General features: G+C 40.5%; 1 protein-coding gene across 2 annotated transcripts in view; it reads right to left on the bottom strand.

Annotated features, from left to right (window-relative positions):
- CTNNAL1 (catenin alpha like 1) overlaps positions 1–17623 on the bottom strand; it is a 63382-nt gene that overhangs the window by 29796 nt on the left and 15963 nt on the right. For both annotated transcript variants that reach the window (XM_033079020.2, XM_033079070.2), the window contains exons 2-3: positions 9517–9706; positions 3236–3423 (exon numbers count right to left, since the gene is read on the bottom strand). In XM_033079020.2, the coding sequence (XP_032934911.1) occupies positions 3236–3423; positions 9517–9706 (378 nt within the window). The remainder of the gene's footprint in view (positions 1–3235; positions 3424–9516; positions 9707–17623) is intronic.

Genomic DNA, 17623 nt, shown 5'->3' with positions numbered 1-17623 from the left:
GACAAATTTCTTGTCAAATAAAAATTTCAGTGTAAGCACATGCTTTTCCATTACATTAAATAATTCTAGACATCCCAGGCAGAGCTGACATTCTGAAAAACTGTATAGACAGCTCTAAATTTGTCTAAAGCTTATTCAAGGTGCTGATACAATGCAAAATACCTATGACCCGTAACTTTTCATTTTAAAGCTTTCAACAAGAAACACATAGACAGTAATGAAGACATACATTTTTTAATTAAAAGGTAAAAAAAAACTGTAAAAAACCTAAGTTTTTAAGCTGTTATTAACATCTAAATTAGCACTAGGTATTGCACAGCTACTGCTGCAGGACGAATGTCGCCTTGCAGACAGCAGTCGTAGGCTGACATCACTTCAGGGCACATCCATATTTTGATCCAAAATGAACAGGGCAGCAACTCCCCCACTATCTGTCACTTCCCTGCTCATTGTTCAGGCTCTCCTAACCCGACTGGTGACAGCGAGTGGAGCAAAACCTTAAGCTCACTGATGCAGTGACTAAGTCTGATGGACAATGAAACTGATTTTGTAAGGTAGGAAAGATTGGGAAAGAATCAGGAAAGACTGGGGAAGAATTTTGGGCAGGTATGGAAGAAAGTGTATGCAATCCAAGAAAACAAGGACAGCATATATGGTGCAGAGAATGTGGAAGCAGGAACACAATCATGGGGATTATCAGCCAGAGGCTGGATTCCAGAAGAGATTCTGGAAGATCTCAATCACTTCATTTGTCAGAGGGATTAGATGTCCAACCACTCATCTGTTTTTCCATCATTTGCCTTTGATTCTTTATTCCTTTATGAGGAAGATGATGACAATGGAAAAAAAAGGTGCTCAGAAATAGGCAGAAAAAAAATGGCAACAGAAGTTTAACATTGGGCATTCAGTCTCTAAGATAAAAATGGATCTGAGATCTTCTGGAACAGTGACGCATTTCAAGAAGCCAGAATCCTCTCCAGTTGGCAGTACTGATGATTCTCTTCCTACCTTTCAATCCTCTTTGCCATATTATACTACTGTCTCAGAGTATTTGTGCGCACTTCTTAAATCCCTGCCTGTATTATCCCCCTACCACAATGTCTCCTGCAGGACGAATCTCTTTGCTAACCATCATAGCAGTATCTGACACACTTTTCCAGAGTGTACTCTATAAAAATTAGGGCATATATAAATACTAGGCCTGTGTAAAACACCATCATTTGTTTAATCTGGTCTGTTTAATCTCTGCTCTGCTGGTACCACAGACAAAAGCAGACTTTCTCAGATGTGTGCACTGTGCACAGAAAGGAGAATGCGGTAAAGCCCAAGAGATCACAAAGACTAGCAGTGTCCTGGGGGGGAACAGGCACAGCATCACAGCCAGGAAAGGGAAGGGATTGTCCTGCTCTGCTCTGCACAGGGCCAACCTCTCCTCGAGTGCTGGAGACAGTTCTGGTGACACAACAGAAGAAGGATATTAAGCCATGGAGAGTGTCCAAAGGAGGGCTATGAAAATGGCAGAGGGTCTTGAGGGGAAGCTGTATGAGGAGGAACTGAAGTCATTTGGTCTGTTCAGCCTGGAAAAGAGGGGACTGAGGGGAGCTACAACTTCCTGGTGAGAGGAAGAGGAGGGGCAGGCACTGATCTCCTCTCTGTGACACGACCCAAGGGAATGGCCTGAAGTTTTATCTGGGGAGGTCTAGACTGGATATTAGGAAAAGGTTCTTCACCCAGAGGGTGCTTGGGCACTGGAACAGGCTCCTCAGGGAAGTGGTCACAGCACCAGCCTGATAGAGCTCAAGAAGTGTTGGGACAGTGCTGTTGGATACATGGTGACTCTTGGGGTGTCCTTTGGAAGGCCAGGAATTGGACTTGGATCCCTTCCAACTCAGAATATTTTATGATTCTATGCCTATGGCAGTCAGAGTCAGATACACTTACTCTGGACTATGAGATTGCTTGAAATGCTTTCAAAATTAAATGCTGCACCTATGCTTACTATATTCACATCGTTATATATACAACAGTATTTTCATATATATCTAAAATTATCAGAAACCTAGCCTCCTCCTGTAAGGATATATCCCTCCTTTTCCTTTCATGATACATGCATTTGCACAGTGGCTTCATAACCTAAACCCACCACTTTTGGAAAGGTAAATTAAACAGGATCACTGCATGGCTGCAGACAGCAGCAGAGAAGCAGCAAAAGATAATAAATGCACCATTCTGGTGTTCAGTGCAAAAAAAGACCAAAGCTACAAGGAACTTCAGCAAAATGATATTGTTAAAACTGGTGCCAACTGAATCAACCACTGGGAGAAGAAATGAGCACAAAGACAGCAGATCTGTGCTGCAATGTCTACAGCCAGAGAGAAGCAGTTAATTTCACTGGTTTGGAATTCTAGACTGAACTGAGTGTTTTGGATCTAGGCGCTGCAAAATAGAGACCAACAGGTCTGGAAAGTAAACTGGGACAAAGGAATAGAGACAGCAAGAAGAGTAAAAAGTGGAAAGAGGAAGAGTGCTCTCAAAATCAATGGAAAACCCCAGGCCTTAAAAGGTTCTCATTTTTCAAATACAGGATTTTTCTATTTTTGTTTTAGCAAATTGTGAGGAAAAAAATGGAAGCATACCCTACAGGCAAGACAGTGAAGTCTGCACTGCATGAAATAGATTACATTTGAGGTTAAATGGGCCTTCATACATTATTTAACCAATCAAGTAGTTTCATCCTAAGTTTCAAGACCTAAGTTAAACTGCACAAAAACCTTTTAATGTGTAAATCTCACTTCACTGGCACAGACTTTTGTGTACATTCCTCACAACTTTTTGCTTAGATGCCATAATGCTCTCCTTGTCTTGATCCTGACAGTACAAACACTGTCAATAGCAAGTAGATTTATTGACCATTTTACCAACAGACACACTTTTCACCTCACAGCAAATTTAAAGTTAAATAAGCAGTAACACATCATCTTCTCCAGCATAATAAGTGAATAAAACAATGTGGGTGACATAAAATGGAGAATCACTAAAAATTGTTATTTTAATCCTACTGACTTAGAGCCATCCCTCTTCAGATATCTGGTAAGTAAACAAATGCAAGACATTCATTTTTATCTCTTTATTTTGTAATTCCTCCAGAGAAACAATGACAATATCACATTTACCACTACTCTTTTGCACTGAGTACAGGTATCAGTTAAACAAAACAGAAGGGAAGCTACAATACCTTGTTCCTGGAAGTTATAATTTGCTTAATAACAATTCTGTCTGCTAACACCAGCACCTTTGTGACAGAAGAAAGCAACAACCTTGCAGCTTTTACCACACCCGTTTTGTCCGTAAAGATTGTTATGTGGCTATCAGATTCTGGATGATCCAAGCTTGCCACATCTGTAAGTTGTGCAATTGTTTCACCTAGAAGGAAAAAAAATAAAGTGACTTTCCATACTTAGAAGAAATATACTGGGCTATCAATCATTCTTAACTTTTACCTTTGAGTGATAACACAATTTCAGAGCTACTTACAACTTTTTATTTCACTTCACTTCCTTCGACTGACTGTTGGTGGCACCCTCTCCATATTTAAGTGTGGATTACAATTCAGTACTACCTTACTCTTCCATCTGTAACATACACTAATTTTCTTACAGTAATCTACAGCTATTTGAGGGGGAGAGTGATAGGCGAAATTAGGGAGTGTGGAGGGATAAAACATTAATGGGAGGCGTTTTTCTGATTTTAATAGCAAAAGTCAAACCAGTGTCCACACTTGCAGCATCAATCCACTGAAAGAGTGGGATGCAGCAAGGAAGAAAGAACTACAAATTCCCCTCCACTTTCCAAATTTCAATTAGCACTCCCATAATTTGTGGGTTGCCTAGTCCTGTTCCAGGAGTCTCCAGGCATGAATAATGAGATTCCAAACAATAATTTTGCAACTTAGAGGACTGAAGCATTATAGTGAGTCTACTGCACTTCACATTTGAAGGAGGTCCACTAAACAGGGCACTGTCAGGAAAGGAAATAAAGGCAAAGAAGCGTTGATTTTCGGTTCATCACTATCTTTTTATTCAATATGTATTTAGTTAAATAGTTAAATAGGCTGAATTGACCACTTTTATTTCTTATGCAGATAAAAACTCTTCATTCACTGCAGCTAATGGATTTCCTTATCTGAGAAGGAAACACAGACCCTATCCAATTGAATCTTCTGGAGTACCCTAGATAGTAATGCAATACATGAAAGACAAAGCAATTTGCTAGTCTGTAATCAGAGAAGGGCTGCTGGGAGACTGAGACATGATTTTTGCTAGCGTGCAAGACAAAATGATCAACCTACAACTGACCTATAGATCATCCTTGAAGATAAAATCTAGGATATTTGATCAAATTCCCTATGACTCATCTTCAAAACTTCAACGAAGGTAATTCACCTAAGCAGGCAAAATACTCCAAAAGCCTAATAAAGCCAGTGCTCCCGTTTGAAGAACCTGCATTATTCTGGTACTCCAGAAATACCACACAGTATAGAACAAGAAAGGCCTGACAGTCCTTCAACCCACATAGCTCCACATTTCATAGTGCTTCTCTCCTCTGATAATTGTAATCCCTTGAGTTCTTAAGATGCCAAAATAGTATTGCATTATGGAAAAGAACTTCCAGTACATTTGCTGGGACCAGGCCAGGTCACAAAAGGCATGCTCCAAATAACCAGAGAGTCACTCCAATATACCATACTGTAGTACAATCTGACACACTGAGTTCCACAGCTGAAGGACCTGAAAATGGATTAGAAGCAAGAGGAATTATAAAAGTACAGCTACAGTTCAAAGAGTGAGGGGCAGCCAGATGCACTCCCAGCGAAGCTGTAGGACAAGTCTGCCATCAGGTAAGGAGATCATTTGACAGTGAAACACATTGGCCATTCCCTTCTCCACAGTTCAATTCATTTCCCCTCTCACCAGTCTCTACTTGTTCACCTTTGTCAGCAGATTAATCTATTTCTTTGACCTCACCTTATCTGTGACAACATAAAATGCTGCAGAAATACATAGAGAATAATTAAAACAGATGCAAAGTTCTTTTGGTAACCAAGAAAGGATGCACACCGTTATCCCATTTCTTAGGCTATGGGATTCACCTTATTGAAGATGAATCAAGTCATAGGTGAAGCAGCTAGTCATACAAAGAGTTATCAGAGAACACTGAAACACCTGCAACATCTGCCTAACAAAAGCTCCAGACATCCACAGAAACTCAAGGCTTCTGGTAACAGAACAAAGGCTTCCTTCTCTGCCTACAGATCTGCAACTACAGAAACAGGAATAAAGCCCTGGGAGTAAGCCGTGAGGAACAAGACCTGTTGGGGTAAAGAGTTGGAGCTAAGGAAGCTATATCCAGCTGGGTGTACACCAGCCCAAAAGACACATCAGAGCAAGTCAAAGAAACAGTTCAGTGTCACTGTAATTCTTTTATCAGGACTGAGAGATCATTATAATTGGGTGATATTTCCAATGATAGAAAGACAACTGTCACATCCATCTCAAAGAAGGTTAACAAGAAAAATTCAGGCAACTGTGGCTAGTCAGCCTCACATCAGCCTCCAGGATTACCATTAAAATAATCTTGGAAGAAAAATGCAATCAGGAAGAGCCAGCAGAGACCTGCCAGGGTGAACAGTCCCTTACTGATCTGAATGCCTTCTATCATGAGATGACACTGTTTTTAAAAAAAGAAAGTAATGAATGCTGTGCATCTCAGCTTCACCATGGCCCCTGCCATGATCCCCCATACTTTCCTTATAACTTCATCAAGGGATATGGACTAAGATGAACAAAAAGGTGGGTAGAAAATAAACCTGACTGTTGGGCTTGGGGATGCTGGTAACGGGTACAAAGCTCACTGGGCAGTCAACTTCCAGTAGTGCTCCTCTGGGGCTGACAGGAGTCATCAAAAATACTCCTTGGATGATGACCCAGCACGTTCAGCAAGTGTCTGAACAATACCAAAGTGGGTGAATATCTGATGTGGAGGGCAGGGATGCTAGACAGAAGAGCAGGCTGAAAAAAAATGATCTGATAGAAAACTGGTGAAGTCCAACAAGGACAGTAAATACCACATTTGGGTCAGGGTAGCACCATGCAGCCCTACATGCTGAGATCAGATGTCAACAGGTAATCTTTGTGGGGAAAGACATGGGGGACCAACAAAGAGTTGAACAGGAGTCAGCAACAGTGGCCAGCCGCACCTGGAAGGCTGCAGGAATGATTCTTCCCTTCCTTTTGGCACTTGTGAGGCAGCATCTGCAGTACCATGTCCACTTCTAGGTTCCTCAGCACCTCAGCTGACATAACAGAGCCAGTAACATAAGGGGGGAGAGCTTGAAGTGGGGAAATTTATTCTGGCCCAAGGAGGCTGTGGCAGGGCTTTCTGTGCTCTACATCTATCCCCTTAGTGGGCAGGTATGGAGAGACACAGACAGACTGATCCCACTAGGTATGGTGATGGAACAAGAAGCAAGGAACAAGATGTAAGACAATACAATTGCCAAAGAAAAGGTGGTCAAACACCCTTAACGGCACAAGAAAGAAGTAAAAAATGAGAAGTGTACAAGAAATTGCATGATCTCCATTCTTGGGGAGTTAAAATGCCCCTTACAACTTCAGTTATTCTGTGATTCCATTTATCCACTTAAAGTTCCATTTCTCAGCCTTCTTAATTTAGCCCCCTGTACTAAAACCCAAAGCAAAACTGGGAGAGAGTTATTTAATGCTTTTATTTTGTTCCACTACTTCCTTTAGGCAGAACTGGCAGAAAATACTGGAAAAGCTATGACACTTATTCCTGACTTGTGCTCTCTCTTTTAAACTAGCCAGCCTTTCCTAGTTTTAGAGAGAAAAAAAAGAATCACAGATGGGCATCTAAAATGTGCTTCTTTAAGTTACATTCCGCTACTATACTGTCACTGTAAACATTGACACAGTGCAAAAAGAATATTACACAAAATCTGCTACATGACCCTCTGCAGTGTTTTAGGATTCTATTTTGAGTCAATCAAATTATAAGGTTTATTACAAGGAAATAGTCATAACAAGTCTGAAACACTTCAGATCACTGATTATACCCTTCTCAAGAGATAGATACAACATCTGTCATCCTTCAAAGCCTCTGCAGGATATGCAACTGATTTAAAGACTCCCTATTTTTCTCAGAAATTGAGATGCCTAATGTTATAAATCCTTTTGTGTTGAAATCTGTCTTTTATGCCTAACAAAATCTCAATTTCTGAGACACAATCTAATTTATTGGCTTAAAAGAAGTATGAACAGCTCTACCAGATTCCCTGCCCTAAAGAGCAAAGGTTTTCAGCTGCCTATGCCCTCAGAACATACGGTACCTTAATACAGATCAGTATTCTTCGCTATAATTGTCCAGGAAATTTTTTGGCTTGCTTGGAAACACCAAAGTTATTAAAAAGGCACTTGAGTAACCATGTTCAGAAACTGAATTCAGACAACATTCATCCCTAAGAATTTATGTGCAGGAAGGACTATGTTACTTTGTCCAGCACTGAGCAGTCCACAGAGATAATACTGGCACAAAAAACCCTCCATCAAACAAATAACCAGGAGCAAACATGTTTGCTACACTGAATCTCCCATGTAAGTTGTCAGTTAGATCTCAAATGCAGGGAACAACTGAGCCATGCCAAAGTAAACCTGAGGCTGACAGAAATGTAAACAGCCCATATCTTCACTCCTCTAGACTGAGGCTATTACTACATAACAGGAAATAAAATTTACAATGCGAAAGAACTACAGTGTTTTGCTAGGATAAAGTACCGCAGACTGTTTTTAGGTTCTGAGCTCCTGCTGCATACAGTAATAGGGAGAAAAAAATACTTAACCACAGCATAACTAGCAAGTCAAGAAACAGAGATTCAGACTGCATTGCTCTTCCAGCAGCTGAGATTATCGATGTGAACTTTGGCAATTTTGGCTTGTCAGCATTTTACTTGGATCTCTGAAGAGAAAACACATGCTTCACATAACAAATGGAATGTTTTTAAATTAGGGCATTTCTTTTTGCAGCCAAGTTTACTGGAGCGACTAGGAATTTTCAGTCTAAAGTTTATCCAGAAAAGTCCTTCAAATCACAAGAACAATCACTCATCATCAGCGTATTTCTAGACATTGTGACTCCTTGTTGAGGGATTTTCAGAGGATTTCTTACAGCACTGTGCCCAATTTCTAAGCTTCTTTTTTTGTTTAATCACAAATAATAGCATGAACTCTATCCCCAAAGTCTGAGGCCAAAACAGTGATTCAACAAGATGTATACACCAGTTAGGACAGCAAAGACAAGTTTCTCAGGACTCTGAGGTCACTACAAAGATAAAAACCAAACACTCATCAAAGCCTCCTTTTTAACTTAACAGATCAGTTTCGAGTGCACTACACAGTTTTAACCCACATCTTGGAGTAGACTAATGCTCCATCCAGCAGTAATCAAGACATTAGTGTTGAAGGGTTGACGAAGGGTCATTTATTTGTCCTCACAACAGAAGCTCAAGGTTGTTTGCCTGAAGCCACAGCAAACAGAATCTCTGTCACACCTGCAGGTTCATCCACCTGCTCAAACTGGGAAAGCTTCAAGTAGAATTTCCCATAATCCAAAAGTATTTGAAAGAAAAAACAAAATGCCACCCCACTAACAACAAAAGGAACTAGATTCTACAAGATGTCATCTTGAAGCCTTCACTGCAGATCTAAGAATATGCATTTACTGAGGGCCACTGAAATATTATGCAAGGAATAGTATTTAGTATCTAGGAAAGTAGTTTCTAGCAAGATGCTGACATTCTCTTACAGCATCAGAGAAAGCAAACCCCAATTTGCCTAGACAGAGTCTTCTGGGGGAAGGAGAGTGACAGCAGGCAACTCAATTATCCACACTTCACATTCAATTCACACACACAGCAAGTTTGCAACAAAACTTGAATCCAGCAAAAAGGAAGTACAATGTGACTTTCATTCTACTGAGGGGAGTCACCAGATGACTGATGTGAGTAATTTTACTCAGTCCAGATGAAACATGGGTTGACACTGACCTTCATTCAGACACTGAGATTTGGAATGCAGTGACCTCAATAGCGTAACACTCAAATAACTTAAAATACTCCACTGTTTTAACTTGGCAGTAATAAACTCTAAAGTTGTGTTCCCAACACTCTGCTCTTTGTCTGTAGTAACATCATAAAAAAGAGCAGTCAGGTAGTTCCTTGTGGCAAACGATCCTATAAAAATCAAAGCCAACACACAATTCCATTCCCTATTCGTAAGATGACAGTAATTTAAGTAAGTGACAAAATCATGTAACAGATCAGGCCTTGAATGAACCAGGAGAGGAAGGTTAAGCAATTAAATAATAAAATTCTTACATTATGCCTGACACTAAAAATAGCGTGCCAAAAATGGCACAAGTACAATTTCATGAGTAACTACATACCTGCTCTCCTTGCCTCGATGCAAGCAACACTCATTTCCTCCTTCAGTTCATGGTTTTCGTTGGCTATGGCTTCCCCCACAGTAACAAATCTCCCAACTGCCAGGTTAACGGCTTGGCCCACTCGCTGGATTGCTTGCAGAGTCTTGTCTGAACGCTTTGGTTTATCCTTATGATTTATAAGAGTGGTTATCTGCAAGCAAGAAGAATTATTTACTAGAACATTTTAACTTTAATACTAAAGGTAAGTTTTAAATTGAACTCAGTAATAGATTTTTACAGTACTTCGCTAATAAAATTTAGTTTTGTGCTGTGTCATGAGGTATCAACTTCTCAGAGAATGAAAAAAATAAAGTGCAATTAAGGTTGCTCATCTGCTCAGTTTATCTCAAATGAAAACAGGGGTTTTTATTTTATTCCACTCCCATTTGCAGTATTAAAATAAGCTGTTCTGGGTCTCAACAGCCTTTCACACTACAGATACTACCCTTTCCCCATTAAAATATCGTAACTCATAACTTAAACGTCCCCAATTACATGTTTCCTACAATTTAGAAAAAGCTTGCCATTTAGATACAAGTTATCAGTACAACAATTTCTGAGGACATTCCTATTTTGGACTCCTGACTTGGTTCTTCGGCTGGTTTTTCCACTGCAAAGTGCTATACATTCCCTCCCAGACCACATGGACTGGAGATCAGCTGCATGCTGGCTGCAGAAGACTGAAGAGTTGTCCAAAACACCAAACACGAGGAAACAAAGAGATCCTTTCCCCTCATGGAGGAGAAAGGCAGAATCGCAGAAGCAGCTTCTCAACCAAGGCATCACATAAATATGAGAACAGTATGCAATCCTGCCACTCACAAATAACTATGCACTGCATTACAAACATGAGCTGTACATTTTTGCTACAACTCTTTCCTAGTGAGAAGCAGGAGAAATTAAACTCTCTAATTTCAAACATCCTAAATCAGCATAAAAACCCAACAAAAATAGTCCTGCCTGTCCTCGTCTACCACTCTCATGTTTGCAATGAATTTTTCTGATGTGGGTTAAACCTCAGTTTTGGAAAAGGTAATGCTTGTTGTTTTAGTTTTCCCCATTATCAAGTCCCCAGTCTGGTTCACTGCATAGTTTCATGAATATTTTTGGTGGCAAAAGGGAAACAGTACAGCCTGAGGAGAGAAAGATTGGCAGAAGCACTCCTTTCAGCAGGAGTATCATTTCAAATGCCCACAGAGCTCCACTGTAAGCCACATCCCCAGGAGCTCAAAGATGTCTGTTTAAAGAATCTCAGAATTACATGAATTACCTAAGTGTCTGAACATCTCAGCTATATCAGTTTGATCATAGATGTCTTTGCTGCTCCTCAAAAAAATATAAATCATCATTCACTCATTTTCCTACCAGTCAAGCCTGTGGTGGGACAGGAGCATACAAGCTGTACCTGTAATGCTCACTACAGATTCAAGGACATAGCAGGAAGCAGTGTAGGAACTGTTCTGCTTCATGATTTGATCAATGCCCAAGGTTTACCCTTCAGGTATCACTGAGTCGTCTTTCTGGAGAAAAAAAATAAAAAAAGAGTGGTGTTGTTTAACACCTTGCTGAGGCTGGTTTTGAACGCCAGAAGCTGGTTTAGCCAAGTTTCCAGTATTAAACTCTTTGCAATGGGAAATATCAACACTTCATAAAGTGCTTTGCACACACAAGAAAAATAAAAAAGCCAAAAAACCTAAGAACAGTACTGCCCTATGGAAGAACTATGAGAATGGAATATTTTGTTCTGGTACAAAATATCAGTACAGAAATGCACTGTCTGCCCACTGCCTTCTTATATATGCCCTACTTTTCCAATTTGTATCTAAGCCATGAGGTCTAAAGCAAGCATGCTTTCTATAGTTCATACAACAAATCCATCCCTGTAAGAGTCCCATGGATCACTAAACTTCAACTCCAAAGCCTATGAACCCCAGATGCCTTTCCAGTGAAAAGATCTTCCTACGATGAAAACAGAGTCCTAATAGAGAGCAAACTGAAGAAACATCTGAACATCTTCCAATTCATTTTATGTGAGAAATGACATTCCTCAAACACACAATTGCCATCACTTCAATGGAAATTCAGACCAACATGAAATTCATGGTAAAAACAACTGCAGTATGCAGTTCTTGTGAATTCTTGCATTGTAGATACTTCAGGTATACAGAATTAAAAAATACCTGTCAGCAGCTAATCTAACAGGGCCAGCTGGTAAATTCTTAAATAGGCATGGCTAGCAAGACAACTGAGAACATTAGTCCAAATGCTGAAGGAAACCAAACTGATAGAGGGTCACAGCTTTGTTTCTTCAACTGGTTTTTAAGCAAACAGCAACCCAATACTGGGTTAATATTACATTCATACAGTTATTCTCAGAATAACTCAGACTTCTCAGAATATATAAAATATATATAAAATAACTGGCCTAAAACAAACTGCAAGTTTACATACTGGCTCCAAGTTTACCTCCCACAGCATTTTACACCAGTAGAAGTTCAAACATGTTCTACATAACCCTGAAAAAAAATGCATATGCAAATAACACTGCAGAGTGAAAGGAATCCCACTGTCTCTTACAAATCATCAAGGGCATTTATTTTAATTCCCATGTTACTGTAGAGGTATGCAAATAATAAAAATCATGACAATATCACAACTTAAATTGTTTTATTAAAGTCTTACAAAACACTTTCAGCAACATGAGTGCCTTTTACATTTTCATACTTTCTTTAGCATTCTCTTCATAGGGCATCATCATTTTTGCAGCAAAAAACAACCCCTCTACTCCCCCTGCCAAGGTTAAGCAAGAATAAGCAGCTGTTTGGACAGGTCTATCACCAGTTTCATCTTGACCTCATGAAGTTCAACAAGGCTAAACACAAGGTCTTGCATTGGGGCTGGAACAATCCCCAGTATCAATGCAGGCTGGGGGATGAAGGGATTGAGAACAGCCCAGCAGAAAATGACTTGGGGGTACCGGTGCAAGAAAATTGGACATGAGTCAACAAAGTGCTTGTGTCCTGGGTTGCAACAAAAGCAGTGTGGCCAGCAGGCTGAGGGAGGGGATTTTGCCCCTCTACTCTGCTCTGGTGAGACCCCACCTGGAGAGGGGTGTACAGCTCTGGGGTCCCCAACAGAAGAAGGACATGGACCTGTTGAAGACAGTTCAGAGAAGGGCCATGAAGATGGTCAGAGGGATGGAGTACCTCTCCTGTGAAGACAGGCTGAGAGAGCGGGGATGGCTCAGCCTGCTGAAGGCTCCAGGGAGACCTTACAGTGACCTTTTAACATATTAAAGGTGGCTTAGAAGAACAGCAGAGAACACTTTTTACCAAGGCCTGTAGTGGAGAGGTCAACAGTTTCAAACTGAAAGAGAGTAGGCTCTGAATGGACTTAAAGTGGTAATTTTTTTACCATTAAGGTGATGAGACACTGGAACAATTTCCCTGAGCTGTGGAAGCCCCATCATTTTAAGAGTTGAAGGCCAGGTAGTTTGAACAACTTGGGGCTTTGAGCAACCTGGTCTAGTGGAAGGTACCCCTGCAATGGCAGGAAGGTAGAACTAGATGGTCTTGAAAGGCCTCTTTTAATCCAAACCATTCTCTAATTTTATGGCCGACTCTAGACACCGACTTGAGTAGCTAATATATTAAGATTAAACTCAACCTATGGTTATGCACAGCAGTGCAGGCTTTGCAAATACCTCCTGGAGTAATGAATTCTTAGCTGGGTAATATAATTTCTTCCCAGACTGGCTAATTTAGGATTAGTATAGTAACTATCTTTAATATTGGAATGGAGGGAAGTTGGTTGAGCTCCATATTTTTCTCTTTTCAGATAAGCAAAAAAACTGTATGGCTTGACAGTTAAAAACAACCATTGTGAGAGAACCAAAACGGAAGTTGGTCAAGAAGTTTGAAATATCACAGTAAACAGCTTAACACCTCTTCAAGTGTGATCAACATTATGTAGCAAATGCAGCCTATATTGATACCAGATTTGCATAAGACGTTTCCTATAAAAAACTAAATAACAAACAGCCCTGAAATAGGAGTAGGTAGGTCATGATAAAAGAAAGACATGAAATATAGATCAGTTTAAAAAAAAACAGGGCTGGGTTTGGTTCTAGAAACATGAGTTACACATAAACCAAATGTAATAATGTCAAAGGCATGAGGAAAGCTGCTCGGATACAAGATGGGCTTCTCATAACCTGCCACCTGCAGAAAACACTGCTCTACAAACAATGAGAAAGATTTTGCAGAATTATGTATTCTCATTCCCTCATAGATCGTTAAGAGTGACAGGTACATCCTCCATGTCAAATAAAGTTTTGAAAAAGCAGAGATAATGGCAACTGCAGTTTAGAATTCTTTTCAAGACTTAATTAAGTTGTAATTAACAGTCAGGTTTAAAAAAATAACAGGATCTTAACTCAGCAAGGAGAGGAATTTCACTAGTAGGTTAAGGGACAAAGTGAAGGAAACTTTGATGCTAATAAGCAGTGCAAAGATTATCTAACCAGTCCAGCACCCAACAATAATTGCCCCAGAACACAAATACAGCAGTGAGCATCAAAAGGCCAATAAGAAAAGCTTCTAAAATAAAGAATACGCAAAAGTTTTGCTCCTGACTTTTAAACAATGCTTAAAACAAAGATAAAAAATGGGACGAGTTAAATGGAGAAAAGGAAACACCCAGAAGAAACTTAACAAGGAATTTTCTCCCCACCAACTAAAGAAATCCTAAGAGCCTATAAAAAACTGAACTAGTAAAACTTGCAACATTTAAGATGTTTCAGACTACAAGAAATTGCTTTTTCCCCCACAGTTCATCCAGCTGGAACCAGACTACAACTATTACTGTGTTTTAATTTTTTTTTAAATTAAAGAAACCCCTGCAAGTCCAAGAACATCATCTAAGTCCTCCCTCAAGCTTAACACCTCCCAGTATTTAATCTGTTATATTCTGATCATCTGTTTTCCAGTCACCAACATCTGTGATGTTTGGACAGGGGTTAGCAGCTAAAAAGATTACCTGCAAGTCTCTTTGAACAAGAGCAATACGTTACATGCTGTTTACTTAAGGATTTACTGATCAGGTCCTAGAAAGGAAGCAGTCCTTTTGATGGTGCTCACCCTCTGTTTAATGTGAGCTCTCACACTATTCCATGGAATGTTTATCTGAGATTTGCGACAATCAGTTTAAGGAGTGTCTCAAGAATCTGTCAGCTACAATTTTTTGTCACTTGTTATGAGAAGACACAGAAAAATAATGACCTTTTCTCAAGAACTCCACCAAAACTAACAGATATAGCCATAATGTATCAAGATGTACTTCATATTTAAGGAAACAAGCTCAGTTGTGGCAATTTTTGAGCAGCTGTTTCCAGATCTTTTTGAGGGCCTTCAGAAACTGACATTTAAGTCATTATATGCTTCATACTCAGGAAGCATCATGACAGCATGCTTAGCTAAAAATATTCTAATGTCTATTTATTGTCAGTGTAATTAAGTCTTGCATGACAGAATTAAATGATACTTAAAGAGACTGGGTTTCAGGAAGTATTTATAGACATCTATAAATAAAACCAGAGGAAACATAGCTATTTCACACCCCCTGCTACAAACACAAGAGTCAAACTGACAAGTCATGTTGGAAGATACCCTGCCCACCTTTCTCCCTAGGAAAGTACCTACATTGTACACAGGATGATTTAGACTCTCAAGAGTAGTATTTGTTACTGCCTCTTGTGTGGTGGGTTGACCCTGGCTGGATGCCAGGTGCTCACCCAAGCCATTCAGTCACTCCCCTCCTCAGTAAAAAGGAGAGAAAATATAATAAAAGGCTTGTGGGCTGAGATAAGGCAGGGAGAGATCACTCACCAGTTGCCATCATGGCCTAAATAGCCTCTGCTTGGGGAAATGAAATGAATTTATGACTAATCAAATCAGAGTAAGGATTGTGAGAAGTAAAACACATCTTAAAAATACCTTTCCTCTACCCCTCCCCTCTGGCCTTTACTCCTGATGCTCTATTTCTTTTGCCCCAGCAGCACAAGGAGACAGGGAATGGGGGCTGTGGTCAGTTCCTCACGTGCTGTTTCTGCTGCTGCTTCTCCTCAGCAAGAGGTTTCCTTCCTCTGCTCCAACATGAGGTCTCTCTCATGTAAGACAGTCCTTCACAACCTTCTCAGAAACATCCTTCCCATGGGCTGCAGTTCTTCATGAACTGCTCCAGCATGGGTCCCTCACACAGGCTCCAATCTTTCAGGAACAGGGTGTTCCAACACAGCTACTCCTTGGGATCACAAGTCCTCTCAGGAAACCTGCTCCAACATCAGCTCATCTCCACCAGGTCACAAGTCCTGCAAGGAGCCACTTCAGCGCAGGCTTCCCACAGGGCCACAGACTGCTCCAGACATTACCTGCTCCAGCATGGATCTCTGCATCCCTGTGAACATGCATGGGCTGCAGTGGACAACTGCCCCCCATGGTCTGCACCAGTAACTGGAGTACCAACTTTTGTGTCTGCAGAATTGTCTGTCTCATATTAATACTCCTCTCTTCTCTGGCTGCAATTATTTCTGCTCAATACCTTTTCCCTGCTCTTGAATTGTTTGTCTCATATTATCATTCCACTCTTCTCTGGCTGCAATTACTTCTGCTCAATAGCTTTTCCCTGCTCTTGAATACATTATCCTAGAGGCATTACTGCCATCCCTGACTGGCTCAGCCTTGGTCCATATTGGAGCCATGTGACACTGGCCCTGACAGACCTGGGGGAAGCTTCTGGCAGCTTCTCACAGAAGCCACCCCAGCACCAGAACCCTGCCACGCAAACCCAACACTCACATTCACCCTGGAAAAGTGAAGGCTTCCAGTGACCTCGCTGTGGCCTTCCAGTACATGACAGGAGCCTATGGGAAAGATGGGGACTGTCTATTACAAGGACATGTAGTGACAGCACAAGGGGGAATGGCTTCTAACTGAAAGAGAATCTGTTTAGATTAGATATTAGGAAAAAAATCTTTACTCTCAGGATTGTGCAGCACCGGAACAGGTTGCCCAGAGACGTGGATGCCTTATCCTGGAAGTGTTCAAGGCCAGGCTGGATGGGGCCCTGAGCAAACTGATCTACTGGAAGGTGTCCCTGCCCTTGGCAGGGGGGGTTGGAACTAGATGACCTTTAAGGTCTCTTCCAAGCCAGGTAATTGATTCTTTACTTCTATATTGATCAGCTTTCCTGCTAAAAATTCAAGATATTATCTCTATTCAATGAGGATTAGATGCCTCAGAGTAAAGCTCCTCTTCCATCTAGTGTATTTTCTGCTTTCCACCTTCCATTAACTTTACAATGGTAGAAAATTTGGTTCTTAAAAAAAAATAATAATAGTACCAGGAATGAACAGTCTTTGCTAAGAAAATGTAATAGCACTACATACTGGGAAAGAAGTTATAAGCCCCTATAAAGAAGAGTGCTGTAAGGTAAATTTAGTTGAATTTAATACAACATGTAGAAATCTTGGTCAAAAAGGCCTTTCCCACACTCCTTGTACTTTCATTAGTTCATCTTGAGTTTGGGGGCAGAGAGGAACTTCTAATATTACATTTTAGGTACTGTCTCTCATTAGGTCTTGCGCAATTCTTGAGGAGGATCAGGTCTTCAGACTCATTTAGCCAGACAGTAGCACACGTTGTTCCAACACCCACACCTCTACAGAATACAACCATGTGCCAGAGAGAGAGGAGAAACAGCAGCTGGCATTTTAACATCCTGTCTGTAAGGGCTACCAGAAGAAATGCCATACAGACTTCTCATCACAAGATGAGCCTCAGGGATCTTAGGAAGTGAACAAGGAAACAAGGACTACCTGCTTACCTCTCCTAGAAAACAAAGGTCTGTTAAGATGAGATGCCTGTCCAGGCACTTATGGAAATCTTAAGCATTTTATACAATTTCAAGCACTAAAATATTTTTTAAAAGTTCAACTAGCGCGTGGATCTTCAGAATCAGAAAATTTGTATCTTTCTATTCATATTTAATTTTGTAGAAAAATTCAACAAAT

This window comes from Catharus ustulatus, chromosome 1 (genome assembly GCF_009819885.2).
Source record: "Catharus ustulatus isolate bCatUst1 chromosome 1, bCatUst1.pri.v2, whole genome shotgun sequence".
NCBI lineage: Eukaryota > Metazoa > Chordata > Aves > Passeriformes > Turdidae > Catharus > Catharus ustulatus.
Note: the sequence above shows the minus strand (reverse complement) of the source record. Positions and strands in the feature narration are given on the sequence as shown.